Source organism: Saccopteryx bilineata, chromosome 5 (assembly GCF_036850765.1).
Source record: "Saccopteryx bilineata isolate mSacBil1 chromosome 5, mSacBil1_pri_phased_curated, whole genome shotgun sequence".
NCBI classification, from domain to species: domain Eukaryota; kingdom Metazoa; phylum Chordata; class Mammalia; order Chiroptera; family Emballonuridae; genus Saccopteryx; species Saccopteryx bilineata.
This window is the reverse complement of record NC_089494.1, coordinates 33,219,532-33,242,090: the sequence shown is the minus strand read 5'-3', so window position 1 is coordinate 33,242,090 and position 22,559 is coordinate 33,219,532. Positions and strand designations below refer to the sequence as shown.

The 22,559-nt window shown below is 38.3% G+C and overlaps 1 protein-coding gene across 8 annotated transcripts in view; it reads right to left on the bottom strand.

The window, feature by feature from the left end:
- NBEAL1 (neurobeachin like 1) overlaps nt 1-22,559 on the bottom strand; it is a 181,925-nt gene that overhangs the window by 126,541 nt on the left and 32,825 nt on the right. For all 8 annotated transcript variants that reach the window (XM_066279146.1, XM_066279151.1, XM_066279145.1 and 5 more), the window contains 6 exons: nt 13,617-13,698; nt 12,562-12,689; nt 8,768-8,850; nt 7,951-8,036; nt 4,132-4,438; nt 2,414-2,520 (listed from right to left, as the gene is read on the bottom strand). In XM_066279146.1, coding sequence (XP_066135243.1) covers nt 2,414-2,520; nt 4,132-4,438; nt 7,951-8,036; nt 8,768-8,850; nt 12,562-12,689; nt 13,617-13,698 — 793 coding nt within the window. The remainder of the gene's footprint in view (nt 1-2,413; nt 2,521-4,131; nt 4,439-7,950; nt 8,037-8,767; nt 8,851-12,561; nt 12,690-13,616; nt 13,699-22,559) is intronic.

Genomic DNA, 22,559 nt, shown 5'->3' with positions numbered 1-22,559 from the left:
ATATATCAAGAACTTCAACAGTATTTCTATTTTTCTACATTTTCAATTAGGTTGTTTTAATACAGTGTTTCCTAACCTTAAGAAAATATTTATTCCCTTTGACAGTAATTCTATTAGAAACAAAATTTTATTCTCTGAAACTTAAAAGAGTTATGTAACAGTAAAAAAATAAACTGGAAACTAGTATCTACCAATAAAGAGTAGTTGAGTAAATTATGGTACATTCACTTGACATCATGAAAATATTAAAATCATAACAGAAAAATACTAATGAAACCATCTTAAATGAAACAAAAACACATAACTATGTGCATCAAATACACCAAATGTTAACAATGTATTAACAAAAAATACTTTAAAACTCAACAACAAAAGAAAGAAACGCCTGATCAGCACAGTGAGGGCAGACTCTATCATACTTTTTTCAACTTAACAAAAAAAAACGTTAACTTCTCAATTGCCAACATTGTAAACAATAATGTTTACAATTAAGTATGCATTCATTTGACAAACAGGCAACCAAATAATTGTTATCAACATTAGCATAATGTGTAGGAAATAAGTTTTTAAAATTTTTCCACTGATTTGAGAGAAGAAGTGAAGGAGAGAAAGATAGAGGGTGGGAAGGAAAAAGAAATTGAGAGAGGGAAGGAAGAAGGGAAGGAAAGAGAGAGAGAGCAGCAGCAACTCATTGTTTCACTTAGTTGTTCCATTTAGTTGCGCATCCATTGATTGCTTCTCATATGTGCCCTGACCAGCATGGAACCTGATCTCGGTGCACAGGGATGATGCTTTATTCACTGAGCAACCGGCCCAGGGCTAAAAATAACAACTCTTGATAAGGATGTGGAGAAACTGGAATGTGTAGTATTGGTAGAAATGTAAAATGGTGCAGCCACTATGGAAAACACTGTGGTGGTTCCTCAAAAAATTAAATATGACCCACTTCTGGATATATACCAAAAAGAATATTTTTTAGGTAAAAGGAGGGGAGATAGTGAGGCAGACTCCCACGTGCACCCCAACTGGGATCCACCTGGCAACCCCATCTAAGGCCAATGCTCTCCAATAGAGCTACCCTTAGCACCCAGGGCCACGCTCAAACCAATTGAACCACTGGCTGTGAGATGGGAAGAGTAAGAGAAGAGGGAGATAAAGGTGGGGAGAAGTAAATGGTTTCTTCTCCTATGTGCCCTGATCAGGAACCAAACCCAGGATGCCCCTAGCTGGGCCAATGCTCTATCCACTGAGCCATCAACCAGGGCCCCAAAAGATTTAAAAGCAAGATCTTGAAGAGTTATTTTTATACTCATATTCATAGTAACAGTATCCACAATAGCCAAAAGGTAAAAATCAACATAAGGACCCATCAGAAGATGAATGAATAAACAAAATGCAATGTACACACACACACAAATATCATTTGGCCTTAAAAAGTAAGAAAATTCTGCTATACAATACAACATGGATAACTCTTGAGGACATAAAACTAAATGAAATAAGAGTCACCAAAACAAACAAACATTGTTATGATACCACTTACATGAGGTACCGTATATTTTACTCCATAAGACGCACTTTTCCCTCCCTCAAAAGTGGAGGAGAGCCTGACCAGGCAGTGGCGCAGTGGATAAAGCGTCGGACTGGGATGCAGAGGACCCAGGTTCGAGACTCCGAGGTCGCCAGCTTGAGCGCGGGCTCATCTGGTTTGAGCAAAAACCCACCAGCTTGAACCCAAGGTCTCTGGCTCCAGCAAGAGGCTACTTGGTCTGCTGAAGGCCCGCAGTCAAGGCACATATGAGAAAGCAATCAATGAACAACTAAGGTGTTGCAACGCGCAATGAAAAACGAATGATTGATGCTTCTCATCTCTTCGTTCCTGTCTGTCTGTCCCTGTCTATCCCTCTCTCTGACTCACTCTCTGTCTCTGTAAAAAAAAAAAAAAAAAGTGGAGGGGAAAATACCTGTGCATCTTATGGAGCAAAAAATATGGTATTTTATTAAATATTTTAACACACCATTTGTTCAGAATATTTTTTTTCTTATTTTCTTCCTTAAAACCCTATGTGCGTCTTACGGAGTAAAATATTCGGTACTTAAGAGAAGTCAAAACCACAGAGACAGAAAGTAGAATGATGGTTGCTAAAGGGAAGGGAACATGTGGAGTTGTTTAATGGGTAGAGACTTTCAGTTTTACCAGATGAAAAGAAAGATGAGGAATGGATGTTTGCACAACTATGTGAATTTGAATATAGTTAATAATGTAAAAAGTACACTTAAAAATGGTTAAGATAGGACATTTTACGTGTGTTTTGCCAAAATAAAAATATCAGTAATAACAATATGCTCAAATTTGAATCAAAACATAAAATAATAACTTCTTAAAAACAAAAAAATAGTAATAGAAAAATACCTTGCAATTCTGTAGCAGTCGTATGAGATGCTCAAAGCAATTACTGTTAAGAAAAATGGCCTGAAGGACAGGCCTATCTGTGCAATCTAACATGGCTGTGATGGTATCTAGGAGAATAAAAATAAAATCATCCATTTATAAAACAGAAAATTTGAGATCACAGAAACATTTACTCTAGCAATATTTTAAATTTGTGCTTTTCAGTTGACAAACAGGTAAATTAGAAAATAATAAGGATGAGTAGTCTGTACTTCCTGTTGATAAAAAAGTGAACATTTTTTTATTATTAAAATATTTAACTTTTCCTATAAGAGTGTTATATATCTCCCAGAGTTTACTTAACTGTTCTTCCATTATAATGCTCAAGTATAACCAACCAAGGTTCATTACTTGCTATTACCAGCAAAACGTGGTTATGTTTGGCAACAGTCTCATTTATATAGTATAAAATTAACATATGGCCATTATAAAAATAAGACTCAGTTAATTAACACATTTGTGATGATGCTTTGCTCTTTGTTTTCTACTAAAGGAGAAAGTCAAAGAACATTTTGGTATAGGTAATATGAAGTCCATACAATATAGCCTCAAACTGCCTTATAAACTTATAATTTATAATAATTATAAAACACATATTATAGCATATAAAAGAACAGAGTGCATATAAAATGGATCTTATTTCCCTAAAGAAACAAAACTGCAGTGGCTCATTAAGTTTCACCAAAATTTTGACATCCAGTATTTTTACATATGCAACCACATTAGCTTTTTTTTTTTAAGTCTGTAGAGCTACTAAACAAACCATTAATGCCGTTAATGTGGTTATGTCTGGGTAATAGAGGACATAAAAACCTTCTGTCTTTTTACTTATCTGAGTTCCCTAGTTTAGCTATAATAAAAATATATAATTCTATGAAAAGGAACTCATTAATATTTTTATCTATCAATCTAATACAGGAAATACAACAAGAAATCACTTAACTGGTGAAGGAGCTTTCAGAGAAACAGTGATAAATAAGCAAAGAATGACAAGATCAACAACACAAAGAGAAGAAAAGAGAAACAAGTCACACACACACACACATACACACACACACAGATTCTGAGGAAAACAAAACAAAACATAAGCAGAGGTCCCTAGAGCAGGTCTGAGAACACTGTATGAAGATTATAGAGTCTATAAGCAGTCAGACTATAATCTCCACACATATCAGGGTGGTTAACTCTTTCACGCTTCAGTATGAAATTTCTGGTGGACTGGCACCGGTCCGTGGACCAGCAGTTGAAACTCACCACTCTAGAGGAAACAGAGATGTTGAAATAGTCTCTATAGAGATGTCAGAGAAGCACAGAACTTACTGTATGTGACTCTCTGCCATGGTTAGGAACTACAAATAGCACTTCCTGAAAATTCAATTTTCTTAGAATTTCAAAAATATAGCTGACCTTTTCCTTTAACATTGATGCTTTTAGTAGATAACACTTTCAAAAAAGAATACTGAAGCTCAATTTTGTCATCATAAAAGCAAAGAGGTATACACAAAGAAACTCCATATTAATAATCTCGAAGTCAAAATACAGTCACCCGATATCTGAGATAAACAAGCAATACTTTCTATACAATGACCTTGTATTACAAAAGAAAGTGGAAAATATAAAAGTGAAAAATAACAAGACTCAGAGAAAACCGAGTATAATATACTTTATGTGATACTTACTCAGCATTTTTATCTGGAGAGCTATGAACTGCCTTTCCCACTCTCTGGACCTCCTTTGATTAGGTAAAGCTGAATGATCTGAATTTAGTAATTTAAAATAGTTCTCCAGAACAGTGCTGGTTTCTACTTGACGCTGGTCAGAGCTGCTAGTGAGAAGGATATGTACCACTTCTGTAAGGCACTTCAGAGTCAGTTCTACCTTCCTACCTACTTCTTCAGGATTTCTGTCCTCCCAAGAATCACAATCTGCCAAGACTCTCATAAGAACTTCCATGGTGGCTGGAGAAATTGCTTGCAAAGCATTCCTCTGAAACATGAGAGACAACAAAAATAAAACCAAAAAAATGAAGTTCCATATGTTTAAAAAACAAAAAGGAACATAACAAATCTTCAGACAACTTTTTATTTAAGTAAATCAACATGAAAAAATTTTGATCAGATATTTTCACAGACACTACTAGTGTCTTACATGTCTTCATCTCCTCATTAACAAAATTCCAAATTTATTCATATAGCAGTATCCCCACATAGAAAACTCACCCCCTCCCTTGCAGCTAGAATAGCCATGTGACATAGCTTTGGTCAAGATATATGCCAGTCAACTATGAAGAGGCCATCACTTTACAAATACAAGAAAGGATCCTTTGGCTCTTGGCCTTTTCACCTGTTTCCTGCCTGGAATGCAGACATCGTGCTGGGAGCCACCTCCATATCACAAGGAAATAAACCCAAGAATTAAATTAAGCAGGCTATAGGGAGAAGAAAAGGAATATTTAAGGACCACAGTCCTTGGTCATATCACTCAGCTGCTGTTCTAGCCCAGAACTGTCTACATCTGGATTTCTTATGTAATAATAATAAAAAAAAGAAAAAGAAAGAAAACTCGATTTGATTAAGCCTCTCCCAGGTTCTCTGTTGGTTAGAGCAAATCCATCTCAAATGATGTAGATTATAAGTGAAGTGGTATAACACTGAGTCAACAAACATATTTCTGAAATTCGAAGCAACTGGCAACTATTTGAGGTGATTCATTAAACTTAGAAATAAATAAATATTGCCGAATTGTTAAATTGATATATAACATGGTTAAACAAAATCATCTGAAAGAGCACTGAGGCTATTAAGACTTGTTATTATCAACATAATAAATACTCTCAATAATAACAAGTACTATTATGGAAAAAGCTGCTGACAGCCCATCCAACTTCCATTTTCCTCTGCTTCCTTATGAGCAGAATCCCCGATATTTTTCTGGATACATGGCTACCAGGAATAAAGATTACATTTCCTAATCTCCCTTGCTGCTAAGGAGTCTGAGGAAGTAAGTTTTATCAAATATCTTATCTGAATGTATTTGCCCTCTTCACAATTATCTGATGGAGTTTAGCAAATGATATAAAAAAAACATCGGGTCAGTTTTTCAATATCTCATTTAAAGATTGTTGGTATATCCTATTTGTCTTCTTCATCACTCCCTCCATCTTTGTGCCTAAAATGCAGACATGATCGCCAGAACTCTAGAAGCTATCGTGTAGCAGAAGAAATAGTAAGTAAAAATAACAAATTGACATTCAGAAGGAACCTGAGTACCCAAAGATCCTAGAGCCACCAGATTAACCCTGGACTGCTTACTGCTGTCTTCTTTTCTTAATAAGAGAAAAAAAAGTAAACTTCTAATTTAAGCTGTTACAATTTTTTTTTTTAATTCATTTTATAGAGGAGAAGGAGAGACAGAGAGAGAGAAGGGGGGGAGGAGCTGGAAGCATCAACTCCCATATGTGCCTTGACCAGGCAAGCCCAGGGTTTCAACCGGCGAACTCAGCATTTCCAGGTCGACTCTTTATCCACTGCGCCACCACAGGTCAGGCCAAGCTGTTACAATTTTAAGGGTTACTGTTACTTACAGGGAATCACATAAATCTAACCAATACACCTGAGATTTACTTAGTGCTTATAAGCATAGGTACTTTGTTAAATGTTCTATATATATTATGTATCATTTGGTCCTATGACAACCCTATACATGTTACTCTTTCCATATTATAAAGAAATTAAAACACATGTAAATCGTTTATCCTTTTTTTTTAATTCAGAGAGGAGGAGAGGCAGAGAGACAGACTCCTGCATGTGCCCCAATTGGGATCTACCCAGTAAGCACACTAGGGGGTGATGCTCTGCCCATAGGGGTCATTGCTCTGTTGCTCAGCAACCGAGCTCTTCTTAGCCTCTGAGGTGGAGGCCATGGAGCCATCCTCAGTGCCTGGGACCAACTTATTCCAACTGAGCCATGGCTGCAGGAGGGGAAGAGAGGGAGAAAGAGAAAGAGAGAGAGAGAAGAGAGGGGGGAAGGGTGGAGAAGCAGGTGGGCATCTCCCCTGTGTGCCCTGAACAGGAATCGAACCCAGGACATCCACACGCTGGGCCGATGCTCTAACACTGAGCCAACCAGCAGGGCTTATTAAGTTTATCTAAGGTCATACAACTACTTATAGATGGATATGGGATTGAAACCTATATCAATTTGGCTCCAAAGCTCCTGCTATAACACAAAACAGAACAAATATGCCAATGGTAAGCACAGGCATGATGTTTTGGGAAGGGAGAACAGCCATCAGACTTCAATTTTTCTTCTCTTTATGACAAGGACATTCTTATGCCTTTAGATATTCAAGTCATTTAAATACCCTTATACAGATGCTATAGTCAACAAACAACCTCCTGACTTCAATATAACAGTTACTATAGCTATACCCTGATTATAAGGATTTTAAGTACTTTCAGTAATTAAAATAATAAATTAGCCTTTTATTATCTACTTGATTTCCATGTAAGTTTTAATTACTGGAGGTCTTTTGGGGCTTGATTACCCCGGGCACTAACAACAAGTCTCTATGTGTTCAAAAAGAGAATGTGCCCGGGACAGATAGCACAGTTGGTTAGAGCACCTTCCAGAAATGCAGAGGTTGCCAGTTCGATCACCAGTCGGAACACATACAGGAACAGGTCGATGTTCCTATCTCTCTCTCCCTCCCTCCCTCCCTTCTTCTCTCACTAAAATCAATAAATAATAAAATTTAAATGAAAAATTAAAAATAAAATGGAATGAGATCAAATCAATATCTCCATTAGACAAAAGTCATGTCATTTACCAATTTTATTCACATGTACTTATTAATTCTTATTCTTATTAGTGGATAATGATGGCCATAGGGAGATATTAAAGCAAACAAAAGACATCAGTTAATAAAGGTTGGTGATAAAGCAAACATTGAAATATATGATTCTGGCCACCAATTCTCTCACTGCAAAGAGTCTCCCACCCTTCTACTCGAGTGAAGTGATGGCAAGGTAGTCCACTAGAAAACCCAAGTAATATTATTAACAATACCCGTAATTTTGTCACCAACAGAAATCATATACATTTTCATATATTATAGTTGCAGTGTCTTAAAATATCATTTATCCTCATCTCTTCTTTGAAATTACATTAGTTACTAGACTTGCTGTTATATCTTATTTAATGTGTTATAAATACATATTACTATGTTATGAACTTGTTTTATTAATATTTCGGTAACTATATTTAAGTAAAACTGTTAAATCTGGTTATGCATTAATTTAATTTTAGTGCTAATAATATTTAGGTTTCCACGAGTTAACAAAATAGGTAAGCAGATTAGTTTTAAAATATAAACTTAGAAAAATATTTGCATAGATCATGAAAATATAAAAAGACAAAGAACACATTAAATAATCCACGGAAGGCTTTTTGCACTATTAACTACTGTTTTACAAATTAACATTCAACACTTTCCTCACCTGCCCACCGGCTATAATGGCTCCAAAGAGATGCAGTAAGCAACACTTAAGGCTTTCCTTGAGATGTTCACTTTCCTGAAAACACTCTGTGAATATAATACACAAATAAACAGGATTTATCTTTCATGGTATGATTTACTTCTAAGGAATGACTGACACTGAAACATTAAGAACTACACTGCTGCCTGACCTGTGGTGGCGCAGTGGATAAAGTGTCAACCTGGAAATGCTGAGGTCGCCGGTTCGAAACCCTGGGCTTGCCTGGTCAAGGCACATATGGGAGTTGATGCTTCCAGCTCCTCCCCCCTTCTCTCTCTCTCTCTCTCTCTCTCTCCTCCTCTCTCTCTCTGTCTCTCTCTCTCCCTCTCTCTCTCCTCTCTAAAACTGAATAAATAAATAAAAATTTAAAAAGAAAATATTAAATAGGACCACTCCTCACACCCCAGAGTAAAATTCTATTATAATTCCAAAAAAAAAAAAAGAACTATACTGCTCACAAAAATTAGGAGAGACTTCAAAATGAATATGAAGCGATAAAATATCCCCTAACTTTTGTGAGCAGTATATTTGTGAAAAGGCTAAACTCTGTTAAAAGGCAAGACTGATCTATATTTTTTCACAGGAAAGGAAAAGAAACCATCTATCAGGAAGTATTTTAGATAACTTATGCCATCTCATTTAATTCTCATAATACTGCATATGAGGATATTTTGCCTCCATTTATGAATGAGCAAATGGAAAGTCAGAATTTAATAACATCACAGTGCTACTAAGTAACATCAAAATCAAAGTAAGAGAAGTTAGAGCTATTACTTACGATAAAAGAAAGGGACAAACTCCACAGTGAGAGAAGCTGGTTTATATTTCTGTCTGCTCTTTTCCACCGTACTAAGGATTCGTCTATCATTAAAAAGAAGTTAATTCCAAATTATATCATGGACAAGTAAAGATGACACAATTACAAAATTAATTATAAAATAAATTTAAGGCCCTGGCCGGTTGGCTCAGCGGTAGAGCATCGGCCTGGCGTGTGGGGGACCCGGGTTCGATTCCCCTCCAGGGCAAACAGGAGAAGCGCCCATTTGCTTCTCCACCCCCTCCCCTCCTTCCTCTCTGTCTCTCTCTTCCCCTCCCGCAGCCAAGGCTCCATTAGAGCAAAGATGGCCCGGGCGCTGGGGATGGCTCTTTGGCCTCTGCCCCAGGCGCTAGAATGGCTCTGGTCGCGGCAGAGCGCCCCCCACCCCCCGGAGGGGCAGAGCATCGCCCCCTGGTGGGCGTGCCGGGTGGATCCCGGTCGGGGGCATGCGGGAGTGTGTCTGACTGTCTCTCCCCGTTTCCAGCTTCAGAAAAAAAAAATACCAAAAAAAAAAAAAAAAAAAAAACCAAAAAAAAAAACTAAAAAATAAATAAATAAATAAATAAATAAATTTAATATTTTACTTTTGATTTGTGTACTGAATAATACATCTCCAGGACTTACAATCTTAAAGAGGAAGTCTAGCCAATAACTTAAATGCTCACCAATAAAGTGATTTATTCTTTTGAAGTAAGCAAAAAAATTTTAAATGGTTAATGATGAAACATAGCAGGCAGGTTAAATCTCCAAACTGGAAACAGAAAATTGAACTAGCTATTTAAAATTTTCCGTCTGTAAAAGAACTCATTCAGCCATACTGATAATTTGATACCTATGGTAGTAGTTTATTGCTACAGTGCCACTGAAACTCGCCAGAATTCAGGGTACTTTATGCCACTTTTTGAAATTTTATCTGGACACAAAAAAGCCATGCCACTGGTTTCTTTCATCTTAAGGATATAACACCTGTATGAGCTGAAATCAATTTTGTTTTTAATGACAAAAATGCATTTTCGCATTTTTAATGACTTAAGTATTTCCATAGATTTTTGTAAGGCCAGCACAAATAGCATATACTTTTACCAACTACATTTCAATTCAACACAAAATGAGTCTCTCTGATGGGCATGGTGGTGTGGGGAACTGGGGAATAAATAGCTACTGTTATAATGTTACATCAGTTATAAGTAGACTGCTGAAATGTTTTATAAAAATTACACTTTTTTATGCCCTGAAAAAGCTCTTAACATTGTTAGATTAAACCAACAAAAATGAAAAATAGCTAAAGCACCGCCTAGAAATTTCATACATCTAAATGTGATCTACTGATAAAGTACTGAATTAAGATGTCTTCTTAATAACCATAACTGAGATATTGAAATTACTTTCCTTATAATTACTCAAAGCTGGAAAGAAAATCCAGTTGACCAGAGAATAAGTCAAATAGGATAGACACAGCTGAACTCTAAATTAGAGTTATAAGATCCAGCTCTAATAGCCAGATTCACTAAAAATTGTATCAGACACGTTTTACCACTGACCACTTTCCAAATCTATGACTATTTTTACTACAATAGAAGGCTTAAAAATTACCAGACATCCTAGAATACTATTTAATCTTCCTATTTAATTAAGATCATTATCAAAGATTTTATGTCTTTACAACAAAACAAACATTACTGGCATTTCAAATAAAAAAATTTAGTCATGCCTTTAAAAAAATTCAGTCATATGTTAGAAAAATTAAATTTAAAAGAATAAAATTTTATTTATATTTTAGTTGTATTTTTCCATGATATTATTTACATTTTGAACACCTTATCAATATGGTATTAATAGATTGGATATATTCTATACAAACAACCTGTGTTACAAACAATAAATATTGCCACTTGATTAACATAATGAAAATGTACTCCTGTAATTTGTGGTTAATGACACATTCTAAAGGTCCTCTATTAGTTGTAACATAATCTCCATTAGAATTGGGGGATAATATGCCTGATCTGTGGTGGCACAGTGGATAAAGCGTCATTGAGCTCAGGACTGATCATCGCGCTATCATCACTAACCTCCAAGCCTATATTCTGTCTGCTTAGTGATTCTGGCACAGGCACTCTGCAAACTATATATATTTTTCTTTTCCCAGCCACCCCACTGTTGGGGCTGCCAATTGTGAGTACTAAATGGAGCCCAGAAGGTTGAAAGAGCAAAAAAAAGATTGATTCCTATTCCTCATTTTTTTACCAGTCAACATTCAACATTTCTTAGCTATAGCATTTGCAATTAGTTCCTGAGTTCAGCTTTTTTTAGGCAGTCTCAGAACTCGCCTCTTTATGGCTGCCCATCAATACCCATACTGGCAAGCAATGCTCTTTTCTCAGGGGGCCAATCCCCAGCACTGCAGGAGCTCTCCAAACCTCCGGTTTCTGATATCTCCCATCTCTTCCCTTCATTCCCCCAGCCTCCGGGAAGCAGAGTTGTCCCTTGTCATACTGCGGTTCATTTTTCGCAGTCTCACTGAATTGTGGATTTTTAAATTATACAAATCTAATTTTGTTTGTTTGTTGTTGTTGTTTTTGTATTTTTCTGAAGCTGGAAACAGGGAGAGACAGTCAGACAGACTCCCTCATGCGCCCGACCGGGATCCACCCGGCACGCCCACCAGGGGCAACGCTCTGCCCACCAGGGGGCGATGCTCTGCCGCGACCAGAGCCACTCTAGCGCCTGGGGCAGAGGCCAAGGAGCCATCCCTAGCGCCCGGGCCATCTTTGCTCCAATGGAGCCTTGGCTGCGGGAGGGGAAGAGAGAGACAGAGAGGAAGGAGGGGGGCGGGGTGGAGAAGCAAATGGGTGCTTCTCCTATGTGCCCTGGCCAGGAATCGAACCCAGGTCCCCTGCACGCCAGGCCGACGCTCTACCGCTGAGCCAACCAGCCAGGGCCCAAATCTAATTTTATATTGCAGATTTTTTGCTATATCACAGGATTTTGCAGTATATAGTAATTTTTATATATTTATTATCTTAATTATTTAGAAAGTGTTTAAGAGAATAGGAAGTGTTTATAAGAGTGTGGGAAAGGTTTATAATAGTGTGGGGTGGGTTTATAAAGCCTTAAAATATATATAAATAATAAAATAAATACAAAGTTGCTACTCTGTGGATTTTCTCCTATCGCAAGGGTTCTGGGACCTAACCCTGCGATAGACAGATGAGGGACCACTGTAGCTGCTTCCTGAAGCTACTGTGTTCGTAGTGCATCAGTATTCCCCTATGCTTTCTGAGTTCTCTAATACCTCGTAAACAATTTCCTTGTATTTATACATATTCTCCCTTTTTAAATACTAGCATAATTTGTTTCCCTGACTAGACCAACTAACACAAGCTCCACAAAAATATAAATAAATGGACAAAATATTGTTAAAATATGAAATATGCTTTAAAAACAGAGCTCTTTCCTTGAAAAATATGTACTTTCTACCTGATGCTATTATGCTTTGAAATTTTACTATCTGATTATTAGCATTCAACTGCATTAAAAAATAAAACTTTCGGGTAAATTGATTATCTGGAAGTGGCATTTATCATGAATTCATTACCTCCAATATAGTTCTCTACCTCAGAGACAGAGATGGGGCCATCTTCTATACATCTCACCAATTGCTTCCATAGAGAATAAGACGTACTTTGAAGAATTGTACAATGTATACATTAAAACATTCAGGTTTTAGTGAAAATTATGATTTATAGACATACCCTGAAATTCTATGTCTCCAATTCCGATACGGATCATATAAACTTTCACAAAATGCCAATGCATGGATCACGAACTCTTCGATTGATGTCTGATCTGCCAATTCCTTCTCTTTTTTTTTGCTTTTCAACTGAGAATAAAGTTAATCATAAAATTATATTTAGTCAAAACTATTAAACTGCATAGCATCCTGACCTACCTCATTGAAGGACTGCATCTTTCATTCATCATCTAATAATACATCATTTTTATTCAAATAAGCCTAAGTTCCATTTGGATCCAAAGATAGTCAGTTAATCAGATGGACTGAATATAACCCCTCAAATTTTATTAATTTCCTAGGAAGGGGTCCCAATGAATAACCAAACATCTTTCCAGAAAAACATATGTGTTCAATAAGAGATGTTTGATGAACAAATAATAAATACATAAAATGATAAAATGTGTTAATTTTAAGAGAAATTTATAAAACACTTTAATTGTTTAAATTAAAATAAAATATATTAGGCTGACCAGTGGTGGCACAATAGATAGAGTGTTGACCTGGGACACTGAGGTCCCGGGTTTGAAACCCCAAGGTTGCCAGCTTGAGCACGGGTTTATCCAGCTTGAGTGCAGGCTCAACAGCTTGAGCAAAGGGTTGCTGGCTTGAGCGTGGGATCATAGACATGACTCCATGGTCACTGGCTTGAACAAGGGGTCACTGGCTCGGCTGGACCCCCCTGTTCCTCCCCCATCAAGACACATTTGAGAAGCAATCAATGAACAACTAAAGTAACACAACTATGAGTTGATGCTTCTCATCTCTCTCCTTTCCTATTTTTCTGCATGTCTGTCTCTCTCTCTCAAATAAATAAATAAAATATATTAATAATTTCTTCTCTACTTTTAGATAATATGTATAAGATGCTGAAATACAGCACACCAGTGATAATTTTAATTCTTAATTATTGCATCCTCTGAAAATATTTAACTTTACTAACTAAACTACTAAAAAAAGTAAAACCAAGTTACTCTCAGTAAAGAAACAAAAAGGAATACATTAATTTACACCTACTTGCTGGATATAAAGTGTTGTCATAGTGATGACATGATTAATGTAAGAGCAAGTCCCAATTTCTTCCACATTAGATAGATTTCTGTGAGAAAAAAGAATACATGTATATTTATTACATACGAATATAGAGAAAAATGTATGCTCATGTATTCAGATTGGACTTTAAAAGTACATGTTGGCAAATGAAATATAAATACATTTATTAAAGCTTAAAATCAAGTTAGATAATTGCTTTTTCACCGAGAATGTGAAACACAATTCTAGCACTACTCAACTACTGTAACAGAGAATGTGTAAGAAGTGCATGCTGATTAACATTATTTATCATAGAAAAATGAGAAAAAAAAATCACAAAGTAAAAACAAAGGAGAAAAAATATCACAAATATTCTTACAAGCCAAATATTAGCAACTATTTACATTCTGGATTATTTCTTTTAGATTCTTTTTTTTCCAATGCAGATTCTTAGTTTGCATTTTGTGCGTTTGTTGCCATTATCACACAGGTGCAGTTTTTTAGTTTTTTGTTTTGTATTTTCCAAAGTGAAAAGCAGGGGGAGGGGGAGGCAGACAGACTCCCGCATGCACCGGACCAGAATTCACTGAGCATGTCCACCAGGGGGCGATGCTCTGACCATCTGGGCCGTTGCTCCACTAAGGCCGGAGCCATTCTAGCACCTGAGGCGGGGGCCATGGAACCATCCTCAACACCCGGGCCAACTTTGCTCTCATGGAGCCTTGGCTGCGAGAGGGAAAGAGATAGAAAAAAAAGTAGAGGGGGAAGGGTGGAGAGGCAGATGAGCGCTTATCCTGTGTGCCCTGGCTGGGAATCGAACCGGGAGTTCCACAGACTGGGCCGACGCTCTACCGCTGAGCCAACCAGCCAGGGCCAACACAGGTGCAGTTTTACAGTTTCCACTTTGCTTTTTGAAATTATACTTATCTTTTTAGACTTCAGGGCAAAATATATTTCTTGTTTAAAGCAGTGGGGTCAATCAATAGTGCTCGGTATTTAATTAATATATGGTCCTCATTTTTATTCCATTTGTAAAGAGTGTATAGTAAGTCACATAAAAAGCTAACTTCCTATATTGAACATCACCGGTCTTTTTCTTGCCATAACAAAACAAACTCTATTAATTTTCTGTTCTGAGACACTGAAAAATACCTTGCATCTTAATACCCAGTATATGCTAAGCAAATAGGAAAGTTAATTGAATTAATAGACTTCTTAATATAAAAAGTCAGACTGGCATGATATCTTCAAGATAACAGTAAAAGAAAAATAAATTCAAAACCTTGCAGAGGATTCTGGGAAGATGGTGGAGCAGAAAGTGCCAGGAATCTATCTATACACCTAGAAAACAGTTGCACTGGTAGAACTGGTCCGATATAACTATTTTGAAACTCTACCGTGTGTTAAAGGCTCACAACTTTCAGAGCAAGACTTGGACAGTAAGTTGCAGTTAATGTTGGTTAATTTTGGTCAATTTCAGCTAACAGCAGGCTAGCAAGTACCCAGTCCCCACCCCAGCCATGTGGGAGGTGGCTATGCCCATGGTCCTGAAACAACTTGCTAACAGCTTAAAAGAACCAGCATGGGCAAAAAAGAACCTTATTCTCCAAATAGTAGGGGTTTGTGCTCTTTAATTGATTGCTGTTTCTGATCACAAAGGTGCTGACTAAAAGGTGGGTCACCACTGCTGTTGCACCTCTCTCTGTTTTTGCAAGTCCTTCCCCCTAAGCTGAAGTAATTTAAAGAGTCATCAAGAAAACTATCTCAACATAATAAAATCCATATATTGAAAAATCCACAGCAAATATCATACTCAATGGTGAAAGACTGAAAGCTTTTCCTCTAAGAACAGGAACAGGGCAATGATGGTCACTTTTACCATTTTTATTTAACATAAGTCTGGAAAGTTCTGGCCAGAACAATTAGGCAAGAAAAATAAATAAAAAGCATCCAAATTAGAAAGGAAGACATAAAACGACCTGTTTGCAAATGATATAATCTTAAAGGGAGAAAGCTCTAAAGATTACACACACACACAATTAGAACTAGTAAATAATTTCAGCAAAGTGGCAGGATATAAAGTCAACACATAAAATCAATTGCATTCTTATAAAAAAATGAATAACCTGAAAAGGAAATCATGGCCTAACCAGGCAGTGGTACAGTGGATAGAGCATCAGCCTGGGATGCTGAGAACCCACATTCAAAACCCCAAGGTTGCTGGCTTGAGCAAGGGGTCACTGGCTTGGCTGGAACCCTGGTCAAGGCATGTAGAAGAAAGCAATCGATGAACGACTAAGGTGCTACAACTATGAGTTGATGCTTCTATCATCCCTCTCCCTTCCTATATGTCTGTCCCTGCCAGTCCCTCCCCTCACCCTGCCTCTCGCAAAAAATAAATATATAAATAATTAGGAAATCATTAAAACAATTCCATTTAAAATAACATCAAAATAACAAAACACTTAGGAAATAAATAACTGAAAGACTTGTACAATGTAACCGAAAAAACACTGCTGCCTGACCAGGCGGTGGCGCAGTGGATAGAGCGTCAGACTGGGATGTAAAGGACCCAGGTTTGAGACCCCGAGGTTGCCAGCTTGATTGCGGGCTCATCTGGCTTGAACAAAGCTCACCAGCTTGGGCTCGAGGTCACTGGCTCGAGCAAAGGGTTACTCGGTCTATTGTAGCCCCATGGTCAAGGCACATATGAGAAAGCAATCAATGAACAACTAAGGTGTCGCAACAAAAAACTAATGATTGGCCCTGGCCGGTTGGCTCAGCGGTAGAGCGTCGGCCTGGCATGTGGGGGACCCGGGTTCAATTCCCGGCCAGGACACATAGGAGAAGCGCCCATTTGCTTCTCCACCCCCCCCCTTTCTCTCTGTCTCTTTCTTCCCCTCCCGCAGCCAAGGCTCCATTGGAGCAAAGATGGCCCGGGCGCTGGGGATGGCTCCTTGGCCTCTGCCCCAGGCGCTGGAGTGGCTCTGGTTGCGGCAGAGCGACGCCCCGGAGGGGCAGAGCATCGCCCCCTGGTAGGCAGAGCGTAGCCCCTTGTGGGCGTGCCGGGTGGATCCCGGTTGGGCGCATGTGGGAGTCTGTCTGATTGTCTTTCCCCATTTCCAGCTTCAGAAAAATACAAAAAAAAAAAAAAAAAGATTGATGCTTCTCATCTCTCTCCATTTCTGTCTGTCTGTCCCTATCTATCCCTCTCTCTGACTCTCTCTGTAAAAAAAAAAAATTAATAAAAATTTTAAAACATTGTTGAAAGAAATGAAAAAAAACATAAACAAATGAAAACATATTCCATATCATGTTCATAGATCAAAAGACTTAACTATTGTTAAAATTTTAATACTAACCAAAGCAATCTACAGATACTGTGAAATCCCAACTAAAACCCCAATTATGTTTTTTGCAGAAACAGAAAGGCCCATACTAAAATCTGTTTAAATTTTATTTATTAATTGATCTTAGGCAGAGAGCAAGGGGGGCAGGAGAGGGAGGGAGGGAGAGAAAGAGAAAGAAATATCAGTTTGTTGTTCCACTTATTCATGCATTCATTCATTGATTCTTTTAAAAAAAATTTTTTATTTATTCATTTTAGAGAGGAGAGAGAGAGAGAGAAAGGGGGGAGGAACAGGAAGCATCAACTCCCATGTGTGCCTTGACCAGATAAGTGCAGGTTTCGAACCAGCGACCTCAGCATTCCAGGTCGACGCTTTATCCACTGCGCCACCATAGGTCAGGCTCATTCATTGATTCTTGTATGTGCACTGACCAGGGACTGAACCCACAACCTTAGTGTATCAGACTACACTAACTGAGCTACCAGGCTAGGGCCTCATTCTAAAATTTATATAGAATCTTAAGGGACCCCAAATAGCCAAAAACAATCTTAAAAAAATAAAAAGAACCAAAAAAGGGTTCACACTTCCTGATTTTAACTTAGTACAAAGCAACAATAATGGAAATAGTATGGTATTAGAATGAAGACAGACATATAGACCAATGGAATAGAATACAGAGCCCAGAAGTAAATCTTCACATATATGGTCAAAAAGTATTGACAAGGGTGACGAGACCATTCAATAGGGAAAGCCAGTCTTTTCAAAAATGGTACTTTTCAACAAAAGAAACTATGAACAAAATGAAAAGGGAAACCACTCAATGGGAGAACGTATTTGCCAATGATATATATCTGATAAGAGGTTAATTTTCAAAACATATAAAGAACATATATAAATGAACAGCAGGAGGACAAACAACCCAATTAAAAAAGGGGTAAAGAAGCTGCGTAGACACTTCTCCAAAGAGGACATACAGGATAATAGACATATGAAAAAATGCTCAATGTGATTTATCATCAAAAAAATGCAAATTAAAACCACAATGAGGTATCACCTCACACCTGTCAGAGTGGCTATCAACAATAAATCAACAAACAAGTGCTGGTGAGGATGTGGAGAAAAGGAAACCTTCATTCACTACTGATAGGAATGCAGATTGGTGCAAACTGTGGAAAAGTGTGGAGTTTCCTCAAAAAATTAAAAATGGAACTGCCTTTTCAACAACCCTACTTCTTAGAATTATCCTACGAAATGCAAAGCACTAATTCCAAAGAATATATGCACCCCTATGTTCGTTGCAGCATTATTTACAGCATTATTCAAAAGCAGCCCAAGTGTCCATCAGTAGATGAGTAGATGAAAAAGCTGTGGTTCGTTTACACAATGGAACACTACTTGGCCGTAAAGAAAGAAAAAAAAAAGAAAATCTTACGTTTTGGGATAGGATGAATGGACCTGTAGATTATTATGCTAAGTGAGCTAAGTGATACAAGCCAGTCAGAGAAACACAAATACCATATGATCTCACTTATATGTGGACTCTAATGAACAAAATAAACTGACAAACCAAATAGAAACATGTTGTGGACCATAAATGGCAAAAAGCCATTTTAGATTCAAGGCTTAGCAAAAGGCTAAGTTCTTCCCCCTCCATCTCCATATTTGGCTATCACGCTGAGTATTTGCATCCACTCTACTTGCTTCCTTGGGTTGCTGGAAGCAATATACATGCCCTTCCTCTGACTCTTTGTTTGTTTCAGATGTTGGTAGATTTCACTAGTGTATCCTGTTTTTGGCTTGGGAGAAGGCCACAGGAATACTAGTGTATTCCTGTCTTAGCCTTGAATGTGCAACTTTGTTTAAAGGTCCTTGATTTGAATATGGCTATATAATAAAGCAAACTGGGGCTGTGGGGCACTCGGATACTGCCAGACATTTTGAAGAGTCCTCCTGGTCCCATCGTTTTTTGATAAGTGTGTTTCCTTAATTCCACACCATTATTTGAAGCCGCGCTGGTCCGCGGCAAGTGGCGCCCAAACAGGGACTTGAGTACGAGAAAACTAAAACTGAAGGAAGGTGACGGAACTCCCCAAAGTGAAGTGCGCACAGTGAGTAAAGAAAGTTTTTGGGGAAAGTGTAGTCAGGAGTAAAAGATTATGGGACAGATAGGGTAAAAAATAAGGGACCTTTATGTAGAAATGTTTCCGTATGAAGACAAATCGTTGTCTGAAGAGTATCAGGGTGAGCTGGAAACAGAGGGATGTGAAAACGAGGATAACTTGGAGTTTGAGGATGACAGGGGTGATGAAAAATCTGTGGCTATGGCTGCCTTAGCCACGGGGCCTCCGCTGCCCTCAGCTCCTTCCTACATTCAACCCTCTGTTCCTCCGTTCCCTTATTGGGCTGATTGCGGAGTCTATAGCTCAAAATCTGGGAAATCCCCTCTCCAACAATCTATAGACCAGGTTCGAAATGTGGGGGAAACAATAGATGATGGCTTTACCCATTTTCCTGTTGTAGAAAGACAGGATGATACAGGGAGACTAGTGCAAGAACACGAACCTGTACCTTTTAGAACTCTGAAAAAGCTTAAACTTGCTTGTGTTCAGTATGGGCCTACTGTCCCTTTTTCACTTGGTTTATTAGATACTATTAGGGCAAAGGCTCTTCCCCCAAATTACTGGAAGGCGATCGCTTGTGCTTGTCTCTCCAGGGGTGATTATTTGCTGTGGAAGTTGGACTTTCATGAAGAGGCTGTTGAGGAAGGGGAGAAATCTCAGCATAGTCAACCTGAGCCGCAGGTTACAGCAACTATAGAATATGAGAATGGATAGGAGATTCAGGTATTAGGAAAGTTACAGCTTTTCCTGTCATGATCTGATTTTCTTTAATGTTTTTTTGTTTTGTTTTGTTTTGTTTGTATTTTTCTGAAGCTGGAAACAGGGAGAGACAGTCAGACAGACTCCCGCATGCGCCCGACCGGGATCCACCCAGCACGCCCACCAGGGGTGGCGCTCTGCCCCTCCGGGGCGTCGCTCTGCCGCGACCAGAGCCACTCTAACGCCTGGGGCAGAGGCCAAGGAGCCATCCCCAGCGCGCGGACCATCTTTGCTCCAATGGAGCCTTGGCTGCGGGAGGGGAAGAGAGAGACAGAGAGGAAGGAGGGGGGGATGAAGGAGGGGGGTTGGAGAAGCAAATGGGCGCTTCTCCTATGTGCCCTGGCCGGGAATCGAACCCAGATCCCCCACACGCCAGGCCGACGCTCTACCGCTGAGCCAACCGGCCAGGGCCTCTTTAATGTTTTAACTATGATCTTCTTAACTATCATTTTGTTTCTTTCTTATTCTTTGCCTGGAAATTGAGGCAGGGGACCTGTGTTGGATCTGACTATAGAAAATATCCCAGCAGCTGCAGAGAGCAAATTTTCTCAGGGAGATTTTGTTTAGTCACATCCTTCAGACCCTCTGTCAGAAAATGCCCTAATATCAGGCAGGCATCTTTCTAATCTGGATGTGCTCTGAAATCCCGGGTTTCTCTCTGGTTTGTCTAATTCTTGTTTCTGTTTAGTCTTTGTTTAATGTTGTCAAAATGTGTCTGTTTTTAAGGCCTGAATTAAGGGTTTTTTTGCATGCAAAAATTGGAAATGCTGGCTCTAATATTTAGAAAAAATAAAGTGTTTTTAGAACTTATAGGAGCGCTCATTTAAATTTAAATTGAATAGAATGTAGATCCTTAAGACTTACTGATTTGGTTAGTGCATTGTTAGGTGTGTTCAGAGTTAGGAGCCAAATAGGCAATTTAAGTATTAGGATTAATCAAAGATATATGTTATACTTGTGTTTTTTGTGTGTAAATTGTCTTGTTTATGTGTAAGCAAAACAAAGGAATTGAGCAAAATTAAGCAGGGCCCTAATAAGTCATTTCAAGAATTTGTCTCACGGCTAATTCAGACAGTTAGAAGAATAGTATAAGGATACTAATTCTGCTTCTCAGGCCACGTCCTGCAAAAGGGCCCCAAGAAATTTGGTGATTTGGCTCCTCTGATTTTGCCAATTGATTTAAAAAAAATAGGTCAGGAACACCCTGAAATGGAACTAACAATACAAGGGTGTAAATTTAAAGGACTTTTAGATACTGGAGCTGATGTAGCTGTTATTGCTAAGCCTCCAATCTAAAATGGCTTTTTGCCATTTATGGTCCACAACAGAAACAGAGACATGGATACACAGAACGGACTAGCAGCTTTCAGAGGGGAGAGAGTTTGGGGGACAGGATGAAAGAAGGTAAAGGGATTAAGAAAAAAAAAATATATATATATATTACACATATTCATAGACCAACAACAGTGTGGTGATAGCCAGAAGAAAAGGGAATGGGGGGTCGGTGGAGGTGGGCAAAGGGGCTGGAGAACGGGGATGGAAGAGAACTTGCTTGGGGACACGAGTACACGATGCAGTGTGCAGTTGTTATTATTGAGTTGTACACTTGAAATCTGTACCCCATAAATTCATTTAAAAAATGATGCTGGGAAAATCAGATATTCAAATGCAAAGAATGAAGTTGTACCCTTACTTTACATTATATACAAAAATGAACTCCAAATGGATCGAGGACCTAAATCTGAGACCTAAAGCAATACAACTCTTAAAAAAAAACATGGGATGAAAGCTTTATGACATTAGGTTTGGTAATGATATCTGGAATATAACACCGAAAGTATAGATAACAAAAAAAAAGACAAACTGGAATTCATGAAAATTTTTAAATTTAGTGCATCAAAAGACACTATCAAGCCTGACCAGGCGGTGGCACAGTGCATAGAGCATCGGACTGGGATGTGGAGGACCCAGGTTCGAGACCCCAAGGTTGCCAGCTTGAGGGCAGGCTTCATCTGGCTTGAGAAAAAAAAAAAAAAGCTCACCAGCTTGGACCCAAGGTCGCTGGCTCAAGCAAGGGGTTACTCGATCTGCTGAAGGCCCCATGGTCAAGGCACATATGAGAAAGTAATCAATAAACAACTAAAGTGTTGCAACGAAAAACTGATGATTGATGCTTCTCATCTCTCTGTTCCTGTCTGTCTGTCCCTATCTATCCCTCTGACTCTCTCTCTGTCCCTGTAAAAAAAAAAAAAAAAGACACTATCAAAAAAGCAACCCACAGAATGGGAGAAAATATTTGTAAATCATGTATCTCATGTCTAGAACATATAAAGAACTCCTAAAAGTCAACACAAAAAATAATCAACCCAATTCAAAACTGAGCAAAAGGCCTGAATAGACTAGACATTTCTCCAAAAAATATATATGAATATGAAAAGATGCTCAACATAATCATTAGATAAACGCAAATCAAAACCACAATGAGATACCACCCTCATATCCATTAGGATAGCTATTATCACAACACCAGAAAATAACAAAAATTTGGAGAAATTGAAAACACTATGAAAAACAGTACTGCAGTTCCTCAAAACATTAAAACTAGAATATCACATGACCCAGCAATTCCACTTCTGAATATGTACCCCAAAGATCTCACAGCAGGGTCTCAAAGACCCTGTCATAGCATTATTCACAAC